We start from the raw sequence: 18,221 nt of genomic DNA on the forward strand, positions 1-18,221 counted from the left end.
GAAATAGAAATATATTGATTTTATCTTTAATTTAAAACCTGATATAAATATATGAATATAACATTCCGAATAAAATTTGTTTGAAATTCTTGAACCAGTAGAGTGCTAATTACATTAGGTGAAAAATGGAAGATGTAAAATTTAAAATTAATCCACATTCTATATGGTCTTGGTTTTCAACAAAAGTAACTTCGGGATCAGAGATTTTGTAAAGTGTGCAAAGGACATGTCTACAGCATTCAGCAATGCAATAAAGAACCAAATCATTCAAACCCAACAAATAAGCCACTTTATTATCGATAATAATGTTCTACTCGTGCTCTAATTTCATGTTCTCTGCAAATAAAAATATGAGTTAAAATTAAAATACTTTTACAAGTTTTTCTGTTATATTTTCAACGTTATCGAGTCAAGATTACGTGTGGACAATTTTGGAAAAAAAAATCTCTGGAAAGTAAAATTGGTTTTTCTTTTACGGTGAGAAAACGTTGTTTTAAGTTTTGAAAAAGTGAAGAAGTTAGGTGAAGCAGAATACGTTGTAGTAGACAAGTTTCCGATTGGAAAAGGAAATTTGGAATTTGGAACTATCAATTCGGGAATCATAATTATTATTATTAATTTGTTAATATATTTAGTGTTGAATTTGGAAGAAACGTATTTGGAGGCGTACGTTGTCAAACAAAGAAACGTTATTTCCTGTAAACAAACAAAGTCTCCTTTTTCCTGTTGCTGCCAACTCCACACCTGACTGAAACTTCCCAAACCCCACCTCACCACGCCACGCTTCGCTTCACTTTTTCCCTCTCTCTCTCTCTGTTTTTTTTTTCTTTCTTTCGCTCTTTTATTGCACACTTTTATCTTCTCTTCTCTTGCATGCACCGCCGTCACCATCACGATCACCATTGAATTCATTCAATTCAATTTTGATACTTGCAATGGGTAACATCTGCGCTCGCTTGAAGGCGAAGCCCGCGCCGCCGCACTCTACCGCCGCGAAAAAGCGCTCCTCTTCCCGCAGAGAGAGGAAGCTCGACGACGCTGCGATTCGCGAGCAGGCCATCGCCGCCGCGATTCTCTTCAAGCAGCATCAGCAGCAGCAGAACTTCGATCGGTCCACTTCGCTTAGGTACCCGAATGGGGTCTCCAAGAAGAGCAGCGGCAGCAGCAACACCTTGCCGAGGAGTTCGAGTTCGAGGGCCAGGTCCCTCACCGACCCTCTCCTTCAACCTCATCAACTTCTCAATCAGGTGAACCTTCTTGATACTTTAAACGAAAAAAAAAGTGAAATCAAGGTTTCTAGTTATTTTTTATTGCGGGGGATGCAATTGGATCGTCACGGTTTTGATTTGTAGGTCCTTGTTGCGTTTTTTTTTTATTTATTTTGGCGATTATAGATATTGGTATTGTGGGAAATTTCGGAAGATTATAGCCGCGGAAATCCGAAAGGAAAAAACCTTTACTTAAATTGCAATTCAAAACCTTAGAAGAAAAAAAAGGAGTCATTGCGTGATTTTTTTGAGGAATTACTTTCTTCGGTTGATTTGGTTTGTTGTTGGACTCATATCCGGTGATTTTGGAATTTTTGAGAATTTAGTTAATTTTGTTGGATTTGGTTTGTTGTACTCACGTTGGGTATTTTGAAAATTTTGATGATTAAGGTAACTTTGGAGTAATGAGGGTTGTTGTTTTCTTATTAGATTTTTATTTTTGCATTTTTAAAAACCTTTTAGTGATGTGAAAGGAAACGAATGCATGTTGTCGGTTTTGATGTTTATAGTAATTTTTTAAATCCTAATTACGGTCTTGATAATTACTTGAGGGGGCATCTATGATGATGTGGTTTCTTAGAGTTAAAGTAGATGAAGATGTGGAAAGTGGAATGGAATGATGAAGAAAGCTATAGGATTTTGGAAAGGATCGTCTGTAATGGTCAGTCATTTTTGTCTACTGGCCCCGAGACTTGTATCGGAACAATGTCGGGAAATAAAATAACTTGTTTCATTTGCATCTAATGCTATATTAGTTGGAGAGGCAATTGTGCAGACATGTGTTAAATCATCCCGGTGAATGTGCCATAGATACTAAAAATAGAATTTTGTAAAGAATAATCTGTTCTATCCTTGACTAATGGCAGGGCGTATGAAGGAAGTGAAGTTTATCCTTTTGAAGTGCTTTTTACTGGACGTTTGGTGTAGCTTTGAAGGGAACATTATGTTGCCTCTTTCTTGTCACAACATAGATGTCAAGGTTACTAAAGTGTGATTGAAATTCAGATGGATCTAGTACCATCTTTTCTGACTTGAAATTGCATGTTGTGTCATTTTCTTAGTAGAACATTTATATTACCCTTTCTTCTTCTGACTCTAGTATGGTGTTGCATAAAACAGGAATTCATTATTATTTATTTATTTCCTTATTTGTAGCTGTAGGGGAAAAAATGGCATATTTTAACACTTTCATGCCGTATTTGCCAGTTATAGGGGAAAATGCAAGCCATTATTGTTTTTTAGTTCAAATATTAACTGTTCTTTATTTCATCCTTTCACTGTTATATTTGTTGGTGAGTTTTCTTTCGCTTATACATGCAGCTTTTCATTTCGACAGGATGTGAAAGTTGATGATCTTGAGACAAATCATATTGTCCTTGTTCATGGAGGTGGCTTTGGGGCCTGGTGTTGGTATAAATCCATTGCACTACTAGAAGAAAGTGGTTGTAAAGTAGCTGCAATAGATTTAACTGGTTCTGGAGTGAGTTCATTTGATACAAACAGCATTACAAGTTTGTCACAGTATGTGAAGCCACTCACTGACTTCCTTGAAAAACTTCCAGAAGGCGAAAAGGTACTTCCACTTTCCATTTTTTTTGTGAATAACAGATTGATCTATTCCATCACTGTTGTGTTGGTTTGAAGTATTACAGAGGAGATATGATCCTTGGCTTTAGCATATTTGATATTTTTCAATCATCGCCAATTTTTGGTGAAAGTCATGGTTTCATGACTTGCTACTCCCATCCCCTCGAAATTCACTTTGCAGTGTAGTTATAAATTCCAAAGTAGATTAATGGTCAAGGAGATAATAAGGAACATCTATTCCCATGGCTAAAATTGTGGAAAAAAATAGGACAAAGAAGAGGTGCTGAAAAACAAAGAAATTTTACTAACAGAAAAGAAAGTTCCAAAGAAGTTATTGATGCTTCGGATTGAAGTTTGCAAGTGCAATTGTAAAAACCATAAAGCTAACAAGTTATTTCCCGACTAGTAGTGAAGTAGGGAAGGAAAAATTATGTGCTTATCTCAGTTACTTCTGTATGTGTCTAATACAGGCAATTATACTTATGACTTGAAAGTATCTATTCTGAAAAAAAAAAAGTACAACTTCCCTTAACTTGCTTAGGATATGTGGTGATGGTTCAGATTGTTCACAGTGTTGCAATATATTTTTCTGTCTACATTTTCCGAGGGTTAGAGTGTTTATCATGACACTGATTGTATTTAGAAACAGACTCAGATTTAATTTGAGGTAATCATGCTCGTGTTACAATTTGTAGTTTTCCCCCTCTACAGTCTTAGTTTGTTCCAATTAAATTTCATTTTGTGAAATGTAAATGTTCCACCCTCACTTTGCTCTTGGGAGGGCACTCATAGTTTTAGGTCATTTAGCATTGTTGCTTGCTTGGATGCAATATTGGTAGCACAATATTCATGTTTGAGCTCTCTAGGGATTTTCTTTCCATATATTTCTTACCTTTTGAATTCTTTTGAAGGTGATTTTGGTTGGGCATGATTTTGGTGGGGCATGTATATCATATGCAATGGAGATGTTTCCTCTTAAGATTTCCAAAGCTGTGTTTATTGCTGCAGCAATGCTGACGAATGGACAAAGCACTCTCGATATTATTTCTCAGCAGGTGTTTCATCTCCTGCCAACTTTAAGATTGATGCTTCTTTATTTTACTCCAACTGAAGTCTGAAATCTGAGAATTTCTACCAACAAAAATTACACAGATTTATGATATCACACTACTTAAGAGCCGAATGTTTATATTTTACAAGGAACTAAGGTTGAAAACAGAGACAGAGAGCATCTGAATTGTTTTATAGCTTCTGCTGGTTATATATGCGAATTCAATTTCTATAAATGAAGAATTCTTCTATCCTTTTAGTGATGATTTGTTTGTGGCTGTATGTTGCAGGCAGGTTCAGATGATCTTATGCAACAGTCTCAGATTTTTATATATGCTAACGGGAATGACCTTCCTCCCACTTCTTTTGATCTGAACAAGTCATTGTTGAAGGATTTGTTATTCAACCAAAGTCCCTCCAAAGTAAGTAGTTGGGTGGTGGCCAAATTTCCTCCTTTCATTTTTTGTCCAAGTGAACAAACAGAAGTCTCCCTTGCTACTGCTACATGAGCATTTTTCAAATTAGATGACAATACTTGTGAAAGTGACTCATCGTTACTTTATATCCAATCTCTTATTCAGTTTGAGTTGGTATGAAGATTCGTAAAGTATTTTTTGACACTGGATTATTATTTTTAAAGTGTAAAACATATAGTTAGTTGAACTTCAGATTTATTGGGGACTCCACTCCATTCTAATCAGAGTGAGAATTATCACATAAATATATGTTGTATGATAATTGAAATTGTGCAACTAGTTGAACTGCAGGCAACTGCTTTATCAATGCTTCGTAATTTTCAAAATGTATAGTTTTCAGTGTTGTCTGTTGAGCATATAGCATTTCAGAAAGATTTTGCTGTCTTTTATCTGTTAGTTCAGATAGAGGTTTTACATATGCTTTGTGGACCTTTGCACTAAAAGTATATTTTGTAATACAGTCTTTTGTATAAATTCTTGATGTCAGGATCTTTCCATTGCTAACAAAAATGGTCTCTAGCATCATGCACTCGTAAATATGCTGACTACAGTATAAATATACATTTGTATATGTGATTCAGAATCTAAGTTTTGTTTCTGTCCTTTTTAATAGTTTTGCCAACTTATATCTATTTCCCCTGACCCTCCTTGTTTATTGTTGCTTTTTAAATGCAGGATGTTGCATTGGCATCTGTCTCCATGAGGTCTGTACCATTTGCACCAGTTTTAGAGAAGCTTTCCCTTTCAGACCTGAAATATGGATCTGTAAGGCGGTTTTATATACAAACTCTTGAAGACAATGCCATACCCATTTCACTTCAGGAGAACATGATAAATGCAAATCCCCCAGAAAAGGTTTTCCGTTTGAAGGGGGCTGATCATTCTCCTTTTTTCTCAAAGCCTCAAGCTCTGCATAAGTTGTTGGTAGAAATCTCAAGGATCCTCTGAGAACATTCGTTGGCTAAATTGTTTGTGAAGCCCTACCCACATGAAATAAGAAAATGCATTTAGCTTATTAGTTAAGTCTACTATTGTGTGCAAGTTACAGGTTTCATTCTTTTTCCTCTCTTTCTGGAGTTAAATCTGGAAGTTAGCTTGTACATCCTGTAATTTGTACCAGGTGTTACTTGCAACATAAAACTCATGTTATGTTACATGTATCACTAGTTATAAGTGTCGGTACCTGCTGATTAACGTTGCAAGTTACCCTCCTAGACAATTAGAAAAGAAAAGAAAACCTGTAACTTGTCAGTAATCCTATGCGACGCTGCGATCATCGTAGCAAGATATCATGACAATGCAGAGGCATATTACATGGAAGGAATTCTTGGCATCAAACGTGTTTACATTCCTTTTGATGTTCCATTAGTAATGCTGGTTGATGGAGATTTACATTTTGAGAATCCTGGAAGAGCTGCTGCTGCTGCTTTTCTCTAGACCTACTTTTTTTGTTTTAGCCAGTTTGCTCCAATATTTTAACTTGCGACTCTAATAATAAGTGTTTTCTACCTTTATCAACACGGGTGAATAAATTCCCCGTGCTCTGCAAAATTGCAAGAAAGCTGACATGTTTTAGTGTTTTGCTTAATCACTTGCCAGTTTATGGTGATTGATGATTCTGTTGCTATCCAGCATGGATTTGGAGGAGTTAATGATAAAATTTAGTAAGAATGATAGTTAAATCCTGCTTGGAGTTATTGCATTTTATAAAACTCAACTAATATTGCTGTTAAACGAAAAGTTATTGTTTCCTAGAAAAATATTGGAAAAGCAACATCCAAATAGAACTTCTTTTCTGTTTTGTAATTTGGTTAGGGGAAGAAGAAAATCTGAATTTTGAGAAAACCCAACTCTAAGACATTACATCTCCATCAAACAATAATAGTTTGGTGGGGAACAAAAAGTATTCTAAGAATTTAAGTGAGTTTGAATTTTATATTGAGTTTTAGCAATGGATGTTCTGAGGATAGACATCGTTGGACAAAAAGTAACGTATGAACAAAGTTGTTAAATACAGGTTTAGGATTACGGAAGCACACGGTCTTGCCACTCTCACAAAGTTGGGACATGGAATGATTCAAAAGAGAGAAAAGCAGCTATAAATGTCTTAGGGCGGTGTTGATTTTTTAGTAATTAGAATAATATTATCTGGTTTTAAAAGTTTAATACTCTCATCATTATAACACTAATCTATAAATAGAATTAATCGGGTATGATATTTTTTAATTTATTTATTTCCACAATTTTGTAAATACACCCTTATTCACATGTCATGAATGGAAGCCTCCTCGTTCAAATATTCGTTATTTGTCAAAGTTGACGGCTTACCTCTTTTCTTATTTGAGACGACCTGGTAAGCTTTGAACATAAAAAGCCAATATTAGCTAAACATGAGTCAAATCGTTGATTCTCTATTTCAAATAATTGCTAAAATTGTAGTCTATTATATATGTTTTATTACTTCTGATTTTTTCCAATGTATTTGTCTAGAGTTGACTTATTTTTATTAAAAATTTCTCAATCAAAATTATGTCATCCATAGAAGTTATGCATTTAGGAACAATTGTTTTGGTATATTTTGACAAACACATGCAAAGCTAGAATAAATAATTAATGATTCAGGACTACGTACGCCTAATATGAACATATACACACACACACAAGAGTTTCACTGTTATTATTGAGACAACCTTAGTTCCACCATCCATCAGTTTTGTCTTCAACTGAAGATCGTGCCTAGTGCCTAATGTAGTTAAGGACTAATGAATAATGGTCAGAGACAATAGGGTATAATCATCACAACTATTTCTTACATCTGCTTCTTCCTGCAATGACAGAGCAAGCTCAAGTTGAATCTCCACTTCACCCATTGATGGTCGCTCATTTGGATCAAAGTTCAAGCATCTTTCTGTGATTTTTATAAATACTTCCCAACTCTCTGGTGCAATCTTTCCTTTAATATTTGGATCAATATTCTCCTCAACAGGGTGTTTCCGCCTCTTCTCAACACTTTTTAGCTTGTCTTTGCATACCACTTCTAGTATAACTACACCATAGGAGTAAACATCTCATTTTTCTGTTAACGTATTGTTTTGTGAAACCTCAGGAGCCACGTAACCATATGTACCTAGAAGTGAATGTATTATTTGGATTAGTATTCAGTAAAATTCTTTTCAATAAACACTACCAACAAAACAAAAATAAATACCTGTAAAGCCATCTTTTGTTATTATCTTTGGTGGTGGCTTTGATGCATGATGTGGTCCTGTTAAGGAAAGTCGAAAGTCTGAGAGTTTTGCCTCCATGTTGCTATCCAAAAGAATTTTGTAAGGTGTTATGTCACGATGAAAGATTGTTCTCTTTAGACCTGTGTGAAGGTAGTGTAGTCCCTGTGCTACTCCTATGCAGATCTTTAGCCTCTGCTTCCATGTTAGTGGCTCCATTTTCATATCTCTACAATATAGGATATCATGGAGACATCCGTTGGTCATGTACTCATATACAATATTCTTCTCATCTCTGTGGTCACAAAATCCTAATAGAGTGACCAAATTTGGATGGCGAAACTGGCAGAGCAACTCAATTTCGTTCTTGAACTGCTTAAGTTCCTTCTCAGTGATCCCATATATTCGCTTGATTGCAATTGTACACTCAGTAACACAACTGTTTCGGAGAGAGCCTTTATATACAATGCCAAGGCCTCCACTTCCAACTATTTGGTTTTCGTCAAAGTTGTTTGTCCATTTCCTAAGATCGGCCAGAGAAAATTGAGGGCATAGCTCTTCTATCACAGTTGGATACTGTCTCAGAGAGGAAGCTGTATGCTTAAAGCAGAAGAAGCTCAAACATTGTCCCATTTTAGATAACTGTTAGAAAAGATTATTCAGTGGACAAAACTGAGAAAAGTACATAACTGAAATGTGATTGCATACCACAAGTATTACCTGAAATGAGAGAAAACTTCTTGCTTTTCACCTGACTATACCACAAGTAATAAAAACTTAACCTGCCAGTTTTGATTTCATATTTCACTGTGTTTCATTTCAAAATGGAAAATTAAGGAGAGATAAGGGAAATGAATCTTTAGTTCTAACATTTTTATTATTACCATCAAATAGTTCATTCAGCTAAAAGTGATGATAGTTTCATAGATGGAGATTCATATCTCCCATATCAGTAAAAGTAGTCTGGCAACATACCATCCATCTATTGAATGAAAAACTTAGAAAGCAAATTACATATGTAAGAGTGTACAGTGGCAATCAAGCAAACATATGAACTGCAGATGCCATATGAATTAGCTATAAAAGTAGACTAATTGTAAAGTAGATACTTGGCCAGCTTTTATACTGTAAGATGTAAAACTAACAAAAATCAATATAGATACCTCAGAAAAAAGAAAAATACACAAGTTAAAGAGGAGTTTGAATATTTTTTATAAATAGAGAATATAAATATCTGGAATATCCCATAAAACTTCATATTGGTTGGAGAACCTGGAGATGAAGGAAAAGGCAGAAACAAAGTTATGTTCAGCTCAGGGATGCTGTTGCTTCAGTATCTTCTCTTGTTCAAGTTTCCCAAAAATTTGACCTCAAATAATTCCCTATTGCCACATTAATAATAGATAGAACCCTTTTCAGTGTTAGGTGTCATGAAATTAAACAGAGTTGGCTTCAATAAAGTGAGAGTTAGGAATGATTAAATTTTTAATCTATTCAAACAAATTCATTTGACTTTATGGTTTAACCAACATGTTATATGGATTGGGATTTATAAGCTACTATCAATTTCTTTATTAATAATTCATTATTTACATTTTTTCTTCAAGTAAAATAGTTCAATATATCTTTTTTTATGTTTTATTTGATGTTTGAGCTATATAGATAACTTTTTTTTTTTATAATCTCCGTAATCCTTGCACGTTTTCTTATATTTTTCTCTAGATTAAATTTATATCTCCTATTTAATAATAAAATAAATATCACATCTCAATAAATTGAAATATGTATTTAAAAATCTAGCAGTATATATCAAATAAGTTGAAATATGTATTTAAAAATATAATTACTTATTATATTATTATATAAATATTTATTCTAAAACCATGTTGAAATATTACTTAACATAATTGTAGATGGGTGTTTAGATATTTAATTTTATATTATAAATTAGTTTTGATCTAGAATAAGTTTAAAATTAAAATTTTATAGAAAAAATTTATATTCAATAAAAGTAGAAGAACATCATTATTATCTAAATTAAAAAAAAATTGTTTTTCATAATAGATTATTTAAGTTTAAAATCAATTTTATTCAAAATTATTATTTATAATAAAAAAAAACCAGATTCAATTTGCTGACTTTTTTTCTTATTAAATATGCAATAAAATAGCATGAATGGAGATTCCAAACTCCAAAGCGTCTTCTTCGTTGCACAGCCACACCACACATTTGGTTGAACAAAAGGCACTCCAAATTCTCTGAACTGAAGGTGTATCTTCTTCTACAAGTTGTTCCTTAATATTTTTCTTTGTTCTCCATTATGGTCATCCTTGACTGGATCTCGTTGGTTATGCTCTTATAATTGATTCTATACTAATTTCCCTGTTGTACTTTTTAGCTTTAAATTTATGCTTACGACAAATTTCCTGCTATAGAATCACGCTTCGTATGGAATTATACGTTATTAAGCATATGATATTCTTTAATAATTTATTGAGCATAATTTTTCCAAAGTCAACTCTGGTCTGCTTCTGAGAGTGTAGGGATTTACTTTGCTGTTGAAGTAAGATATGCACAAAATTACATCATAACTGGATTTTTGTGGTTTGTGGAACATGAATTGGAGGAACGTAGTATAGATTTAACTTTGTATAGAAAGTACAACAGCGTTCAACATCCTTTTCCATTTTTTCTTCTTCTTGTTACTGCTTTTCAACCTTCAGTTTGTCCTTTTCTTTTCAATCTTAGCATGCTTCTGTACTTGAAGTTTACATATTCTAGGTTTGCCCAGTTTTGTTAAGGGATTCTATCCATCTATATAATGCCTGTTTTATAAGAGTAGTAGCTGTCTCATATGTGAGACTTAACGCGTATGGGATGTTGTGAAGTTTTACCTCATGATTTTGTTCTTGAAGGAGACAGAATAATCAAGATGGTTGAGGCAGTTGTGTCCTTTGCAGTTGATAGGCTTGGTGATCTATTGATTGAAGAGGCCAGATTATTAAGCGGGGTGAGTAACAAAGTCAAAAGCATGCAAAATGAATTAAAGATGATGCAATGTTTCCTAAGAGATGCTGAGAGCAGGCAGGATGAAAGTGATACAATAAAGAATTATATTTCAGAGGTTAGAAAATTAGCCTATGATGCAGAGGATGTGATTGAAATTTATGCTATTAAGGTTGCATTCGGCATAAGTATTGGAACTAAAAATCCACTCTCCAGAGCTAAAAATATTCACAAAGTTGGCTCTGAGCTCATAACAATCAATTCTCGAATATCTGACCTCACGAGAAGCTTACAAACTTATGGTTTGACTGCAACTAAAGACAATGAGGAAGCATCTGAGGTCAAAAGACAATTGAGGTGGTCTTATTCTCACATTGTTGACGAGTTCATTGTTGGTTTAGATCAGGACATAAACAAAGTGGCGGAATGGCTAATAAATGAAAATCAGGACTGTCGATTTGTTTATATTTGTGGAATGGGCGGTCTTGGTAAAACTACACTTGCCAAAAGCATTTACCATTACAATGCTATTAGGCGAAACTTTGATGGTTTTGCTTGGGCCTATATATCTCAGCAATGCAAGAAAAGAGATGTTTGGGAGGGAATTTTACTAAAGCTAATTTCTCCTACAAAAGAGGAAAGGGATGAGATTACGAAAATGAAAGATGATGAATTGGCAAGGAAGTTGTTTAAAGTTCAACAAGAGAAGAAATGTTTGATCATCCTGGATGACATATGGAGCAACGAGGCATGGGACATTTTAAGTCCTGCCTTTCCTTCGCAAAATACAAGGAGTAAGATAGTTTTTACATCCCGCAATAAAGACATTTCATTGCATGTGAATCCTGAAGGCTTGCTTCACGAACCAAGTTGCTTAAATGCAGAAGACAGTTGGGCATTGTTTAAGAAGAAAGCTTTTCCAAGACAAGATAACCCAGGTACCTAGAAATGCCTTCAGTTTACAAACGTATTTAACTATTGATGTCCATATAGTTTGTTTCATTATTTCCTGTCTTATGATTTCCCAATTCTCTCATTTATCTTTCATATTTATGTGATCTCCGGAGGAAAGTGATAACAGCACTTGTTTATGGGACCATTGCTTTAGTTAATGTGATAATTGTCTATTACTTTCTGCAGAATCAACAACTTCTGATGACTTTAAAAGATTAGGCAGAGAGATGGTTGCAAAGTGTGCTGGTCTGCCTTTGGCTATCATTGTTCTTGGAGGGCTTTTGGCTACAAAGGAGTCGGTGAGTGAGTGGGAAAAAATACATAGACATCTAAGTTCGTACCTAATAGGAGCAGAGGTCCGTGATAGGCGAAGATTAGATGAAGTGTTGGATTTAAGTTACCAGGACTTGCCTTGTCAACTGAAGCCATGTTTTCTGTATTTAAGTCAATTCCCTGAAGACTCTGAGATACCAAAAACTAAACTACTGCAGTTATGGGTGGCAGAAGGTGTTGTTTCATCTCAATATGAGAGTGATCGGGATGAGACAATGGAGGATGTTGCTGAACGCTATCTGGGTAACTTAATTAGCCGCTGCATGGTTCAAATTGGTCAGATGGGGTCTACTGGTAGGATCAAAACCTACAGGCTCCATGATTTAATGCGGGATCTGTGTTTGTCAAAGGCCAGAAAAGAAAATTTTCTCTACATTATCAATGGATCACAACAAAATAGTGCCATTATTGCTACTCATTCATCTAACATATCAGAAGCAACACAAATTGATGAAGTTCGTAGGCTTGCTGTCTACTTGGATCAACATGTTGATCAATTGATTCCTCAAGACAAGCAAGTGAATGAGCGTCTCAGATCCCTTGTATTTTTTCATGACAAAAAGTGTAGGATGGAAAATTGGGACCTAGTCAGAGGTGTTTTTGTGAAGTTCAAATTACTTAGAGTTCTAGATCTTGAAGGAATTAAGGGGCTGAAGGGACAGTCATTGCCTAAAGAAGTGGGAAATCTTTTATGGTTGAAGTTTCTGAGTCTAAAAAGGACTCGTATACAAGTGCTGCCATCTTCCTTGGGCAACTTGGAGAATCTGCAATTCCTAAATTTGCAAACAGTCAATAAAGTGAGCTGGGATTCAACAGTGGAAATTCCAAATGTAATCTGTAAGTTGAAACGGTTGAGGCATTTATATCTTCCAAATTGGTGTGGGAATATTGTTAACAACCTGCAATTGGACAATTTGACTAATTTACAGACACTAGTAAATTTTCCTGCCAGCAAATGTGATGTAAAAGATCTACTGAAGTTAAAGAGGCTCAGAAAGCTAGTGCTAAATGACCCAAGACATTTTCAAAAGTTTAGTGAAAGTTTCAGTCCCCCTAATAAAAGGTTGGATTGCCTTCAATCCTTGTCTTTGAGGACTGACATGCTTTCCTTCCCTGAAAATGTAGTGGATGTTGAAAAATTGGTGCTAGGCTGTCCTTTCCTGCGTAAACTGCAAGTGGAAGGACGGATGGACAGACTGCCAGACGCCTCACTGTTTCCTCGGCACATTTCAAAGTTGACTTTATGGGGTTGCAGACTTGTGGAAGACCCAATGGTAACATTAGAGAAGCTTCCTAACTTGAAGTTTCTAAATGGGTGGGATATGTTTGTTGGAAAGAAAATGACATGCTCACCAAATGGTTTTCTTCAACTAAAGGTTCTAGTACTTCGTGGCTTGCCTAAACTAGATGAGTGGACAATAGAGAATCAAGCCATGCGTAATCTTTACCGATTGAGCATATCTGATTGCAACAATCTAAAAAGGGTTCCCGATGGGCTAAGATATATCACTAGTCTTCGGGAGCTAGAAATCAGGTGGATGCCCAAATCATTCAAAACAAGGCTTGGAACTTCTGGAGAGGATTACCCCAAAGTCCAGCATGTTCCATCTATCATATTTTTGAACTAAGGATGTAAGTTGAAAAATTTAAATACCACTGAAATATTTGCTCAAAATTGTTTTTTTGCATGTTTTTTCACTATTTCATGTTAGGTTGATTTTCATTTCTATATCTATGGAAAACAAAGGGCATAGTTGATCACTTGTTCTCCAGCTCCTATAAATTTTATGTTGCCTGAACAATTAGTGTTCAATGAAACAGGACGTTAACAACTTTTTGTACATTTGTACATTTGCACTTTCACATTTGATAAATGCACAACAATACAACTCTTTAAGTTTGTGGAACACACAAAAAATGTATTTCATTTTTCTTAATTATTTATTAGTTTGGTGCATGGCATGACATTTTATTTGCAGCATGTCCATATCTGTTTTTACTCAACCATGTTTTGTTGAGAAGGAATTCTTGTGTTCATTGTTAATGTTGATGCTTCTCCACTGAACCTGTTTCTCAATTTTATTTAGTGAATCTTCTCGTGTTTTTTTATTCCAACCATGTCCGTGCTTTTACTTTTCCATTTACTCTGTTTCTCAAATCTGTTTGACTGTAACAGGATGTGGCTTTTATAATTTCTTTTGTATATCTTTGCTTGCTATATGGATTGTATGTTCCTGATTGGGAGTATCAAATTCAAACAGAACCTTCTTCAGACTGTTCTCCTGTACCCTCGTGCTTCCAGAATTTGAGTTTTGAAATTTGGAACTAGTTCTGTTCGTGACTGGTATTTGTTTGCATTGTCATCGACAAATTCATTTATTTTTATTTAGTATGGTTTTTATATTTGCGAGATTGTTGATAGAATAGATTTTCGGAATATTCTGCAAAACTTGTAACTCCTATCACTCGTACAAAAATCATATTTTATGACGTACAAAAACGAGCTATGACGTACATAGTTTTGTACGTTATAATACGTATATAGCAAAAATTTAGTCTGAACATATTATGACGCATTTTCTAAAATTAGTCCATTTTTTATATGAATATTAGAAAAAAATGTTTCGAATTAATATTGAGTAAAATAATCTATGTTCATATTCATTAGAGTTATTTCTTTTTTTCTTATCATAATTTGTTAGATTTCTTTATGGATGTCAACTTAAAATCTATTCTGACTCTGAAGAACAAGAAAGAATGTCATCATATGTTGAGGCTATTATAATGTACAAAATTATTGCATGTCATAACTCGTTTTTGTACGTCATAAAATATGATTTTTATATTAGTATATTAGTGAAAAAGCTTGGTTGTTGTATTATTACAAACATGTACAATGTAACAACTGATTTATATCTTTTCATAATGTATTACATACTTCATTTCATACAACTTTCTTCACTACTTTTTTTCTTAGAATTTAAATTAGGAAAAAAATAATCATAAAAATTTTAAGGGGATAAATATAACCACCCAGGATAGAAAATTTACAAAGAAAATAATGTATTGTGTTCTGATGTCATGACATAGTTGACACTTGTGTGAAGAAAATGGGATAGACGAAAACGTCATAACAGGTTAATCAGAAGAAAAATAAAGCATGGTTGCATATATCAAGTGAAAATTATAAATCAAAGTTTTTGTAATTATTAGTGATGTGAAAATCAACAGACAACTGAAAAATAACGGCACATGTATCAATTCTATCCTATTTGTATAACGGTGTTAAAATAGATAACGTTAAATTGACTGTACATGTGATTGTGTGTAAAAAATGGAGACGTGGTATTTAATTGACCTAGAATCAGTTAACGAGGCAACCAACTGGGACGTTCCACTGAATGAGAAATGCTCCTCGCTCTCCCTCCTCAAGAACGACAACCTCATGTTGTCTGACATCGGACGACGTTTGAGACACAAAGACTTTGTTGGAGAAGCCGTTGGAGTTGCATTTGCACACCAATGAAAGCTCTGTTTTGTGGAAAAGCTTTAATTTTTCAACTGATACACTCTTCACTTTTCATCACCCAAGGACATCACCCAACTTCTTCCATGTTTTTTTGTTTGTCTTTTCCAATTTTTTTTTAATACAGTGATTTCTGCGGGACTCAAAGTTCGTGCAGTGTTGGGAATTTCGGGAAGCAATGAGGGTTTTTTAGATTGGTGCAAGTGGTGTGGTAAGGTTCTCTTTGTGGTGGTTCAAACGTAGGGTTTTGATTTGTTTTGTTGAATTGAATTTGGTTTTGGAGTGTTTTGTCCCAGTTTGATCTCTAGGGTTCTTGGTGATGGGGGCAGTTGAGATTTGAGTGTGCATGTATTGTGTGAATTTTGTGGTGAGTGAAATTTGGGCTTAAGGTAACTGTGCTTGGGTTGAAAGTTGCTTCTTTCTTTGGGGGCTTAATGTTGTCGGGTGGTGAGTCTGGTTGATGTGATTGACAGAGGTTGAGATTGTTGATTTGGGGTTGAATGATATGAGGAAGGGGAGGGGGAGCGGTAGTGCTGTGGCGATTTCGGTTGCGAGCAGCGGCGACGAGGGCGACAACTCTCTCCAAGGAGGATTTTTCGCGTTTGCCGGCAATGGAGATGGTGGTGATTTCGGTTGCGAGCAGCGGCGACGAGGGCGGCAACCTTCTCTGATGAGGATTTTTCACGTTTGCCAGTAACGAAGATGGTGGCGATTTCGGTTGCGAGCAGCGGCGACGAGGGCGGCAACCCTCTCCGACGAGGATTTTTCGCGTTTGCCGGCAACGGAGATGGTGAAGTTCGCTTGGGCAACCTGCAAAAGGGAGATGGGAGACGGGAGACAGCCTTGAAGACGATTTTTTGTTTTTTTTTTTTTTTCATAGAGGAAGATGGGAGACAGTGGTGGCTGCCACATCAAACGACACGTGACCATTTCTCGCACACCCCTCACATGTACAGTCAGTTTAAAGTTATCTATTTTAACACTGTTAAATGAATAGGATGAAATTGATACAAATTGCAAAATATAGGAACTCAATGTATACATTTTTAAAATCGGATACTCAACTGAAAATTTCCTAACATAAGGACCAAGTAAGTATTTAAGCCCTCTAGAGATATAGTAATATGGAGAAGACAATATTGTTTCAAGCACCGATAGAACCGGAAGGACCCTTTATTTCAAATAGGGGAGGGTGGCTTATTCACATTTCATTTGATGGTCAGAGGCGAATTGAAAGCTAAGCTATGGTAATTCTAAGGATTCCCCTTGAGAAAAAGAGAGATGTCTCCTACATTACCTGTACCATGTGAAAGTAGCAACGTAATTAAATAGAGTCATTCAATCTAAATGCTACATGAAGAACATAAGTCAGATGAAGGAGCGAGAACTTCATTCATCTTAGCGTTCGAAAAGTCTATATAAAACAAGTTATGTTTTAAAAAAATAGAGAATATAGCTTAACTTTAATTAATTTTTCTTCTGATTTTTTTAATTAGTAACTTCAATATTAAACTAGACTAATCTATATATAAACACATTTGTTTTGTAAATACTAATTATATTTAAAATAAATAAAATATTATATTAAAAGTAACATTTTTTATAAAACACACATATACATTTTTTTTTATCAATACACACATAAGTGCATACGCGTCGAACTATTTCATTTATTGATATACCACCATATCAAATCTAAAATATTATAGCTCATATAGAACATAATTTAGATTGATCAACAATCCCAACCTAGTTTGTGATATCTACTTAGAGCAAAGAAGTGTTAAAGCCCACACAAATGATTTCATGATAGAGGAGAACTGTTTTTCATGCACCTCCATTTTTCTTTCCTGCACCCATAAAATGCATAAACCCCAAATTACCCCTTCTTAAAATTATAATAAAAATAAAATTTATTCCTGCATCTTATTTCTTTAATGATGAGTTTCATATTGTGCAATCTCAAAGGTAATTTTAATAGGGAAATGTGTCTAAAATATATCTCGAAATACATTAAAAAATTACCTTTAGGGTTTTTGTTCTCCTCATGGTGGCGTAGGAACAACCTTAAAGACAACTAAGACAGCTCACAAGTAGAGCTAGCACGAGCTCGTAGAATGAATTATTTTAATAAACTTGATTTATCAGGATTAGTAGAATGTTATTTTTTAAAAAATAACAATAAGTGCCAGTAAAACATTATTCTAAATAAATTTATATTTTAGTTGGAATTTTGTTAAAATTATAATAAGACAACTGTATTTCAATAAATAAAAAAGAAAAATTTATAAATTTTATATTTTTCTAAAAAATATATTAAAAAGTATTAAAAATTAACTTATAAATTAAAGATTCTAAATTAAGAAAATTGAATAATATATGAGAAAAAAAAACACATACATCAAATCCAATAAAATACATGGTTACAAGTGTTTCTCATAAATTTATAGATGAAATTAGAGAATCCTATACTTAATTTTAATATCGTTAAAACCTACTCTTATGCATGCCTGTTTAAGTTTGCAAGTTAAAACCCTTCTTTAATATTTTGCATAGTTATTGACCTTCTTCTGATATTTTTAAAGTTTAAAAATAACATTTAAATTTTCTTTAAAAATAATATCATTTTTCATTAATTTATTTATCTATATTTATTATAATGTAAAAGTAAGAAAAAACAACAAAATAAAAATCTTATAATTATTTTATTAGGATAACTTTTATAGTATTGATTTCTAATTGAACAAAGTAAGAACTTCCATTAACGTTATGATCATTTTTGCGTTTAAATAGTTTG

At 34.2% G+C, this 18,221-nt stretch overlaps 2 protein-coding genes and 1 pseudogene across 5 annotated transcripts; 2 read left to right on the plus strand and 1 right to left on the minus strand.

The window, feature by feature from the left end:
- Positions 1 to 647: 647 nt before the first annotated feature.
- LOC106758187 (putative methylesterase 11, chloroplastic) lies at positions 648 to 6,078 on the plus strand. Its single transcript, XM_014641133.2, has 5 exons — positions 648 to 1,247; positions 2,605 to 2,841; positions 3,767 to 3,910; positions 4,196 to 4,327; positions 5,057 to 6,078. Exons 1-5 carry the CDS (start codon positions 936 to 938, stop codon positions 5,327 to 5,329), a joined length of 1,098 nt encoding a protein of 365 aa, XP_014496619.1. The 5' UTR covers positions 648 to 935; the 3' UTR covers positions 5,330 to 6,078.
- Positions 6,079 to 6,939: 861 nt separating this feature from the next.
- Positions 6,940 to 8,983, minus strand: LOC106759031 (annotated as a pseudogene).
- Positions 8,984 to 9,776: 793 nt separating this feature from the next.
- Positions 9,777 to 14,741, plus strand: LOC106759398 (putative disease resistance protein At1g50180). 4 transcript variants are annotated; one of them, XM_014642556.2, is made up of 4 exons: positions 9,777 to 9,874; positions 10,521 to 11,549; positions 11,752 to 13,530; positions 14,075 to 14,741. In XM_014642556.2, exons 2-3 carry the CDS (start codon positions 10,538 to 10,540, stop codon positions 13,524 to 13,526), a joined length of 2,787 nt encoding a protein of 928 aa, XP_014498042.1. In that variant the 5' UTR covers positions 9,777 to 9,874; positions 10,521 to 10,537; the 3' UTR covers positions 13,527 to 13,530; positions 14,075 to 14,741. The 4 variants fall into 4 exon arrangements, with proteins under 4 accessions (XP_014498042.1, XP_014498043.1, XP_014498041.1 ...); XM_014642557.2 differs by having other exon boundaries at positions 9,782 to 9,874; positions 10,528 to 11,549; XM_014642555.2 differs by lacking the exon at positions 9,777 to 9,874 and having other exon boundaries at positions 9,890 to 11,549.
- The last annotated feature ends 3,480 nt before the right edge of the window (positions 14,742 to 18,221 follow it).

The sequence above is a fragment of the Vigna radiata genome, chromosome 4 (genome assembly GCF_000741045.1).
Source record: "Vigna radiata var. radiata cultivar VC1973A chromosome 4, Vradiata_ver6, whole genome shotgun sequence".
Lineage (NCBI taxonomy): Eukaryota > Viridiplantae > Streptophyta > Magnoliopsida > Fabales > Fabaceae > Vigna > Vigna radiata.

Coding starts and splice junctions, on each gene's coding strand:
- LOC106758187 (XM_014641133.2), top strand. CDS start 936: ATGGGTAACATCTGCGCTCGCTTGAAGGCGAAGCCCGCGCCGCCGCAC. Junction 1,248..2,604: donor CTCATCAACTTCTCAATCAG/GTGAACCTTCTT, acceptor TCATTTCGACAG/GATGTGAAAGTTGATGATCT. Junction 4,328..5,056: donor TCAACCAAAGTCCCTCCAAA/GTAAGTAGTTGG, acceptor TTTTAAATGCAG/GATGTTGCATTGGCATCTGT.
- LOC106759398 (XM_014642555.2), top strand. CDS start 10,478: ATGGGATGTTGTGAAGTTTTACCTCATGATTTTGTTCTTGAAGGAGAC. Junction 11,550..11,751: donor TCCAAGACAAGATAACCCAG/GTACCTAGAAAT, acceptor TACTTTCTGCAG/AATCAACAACTTCTGATGAC.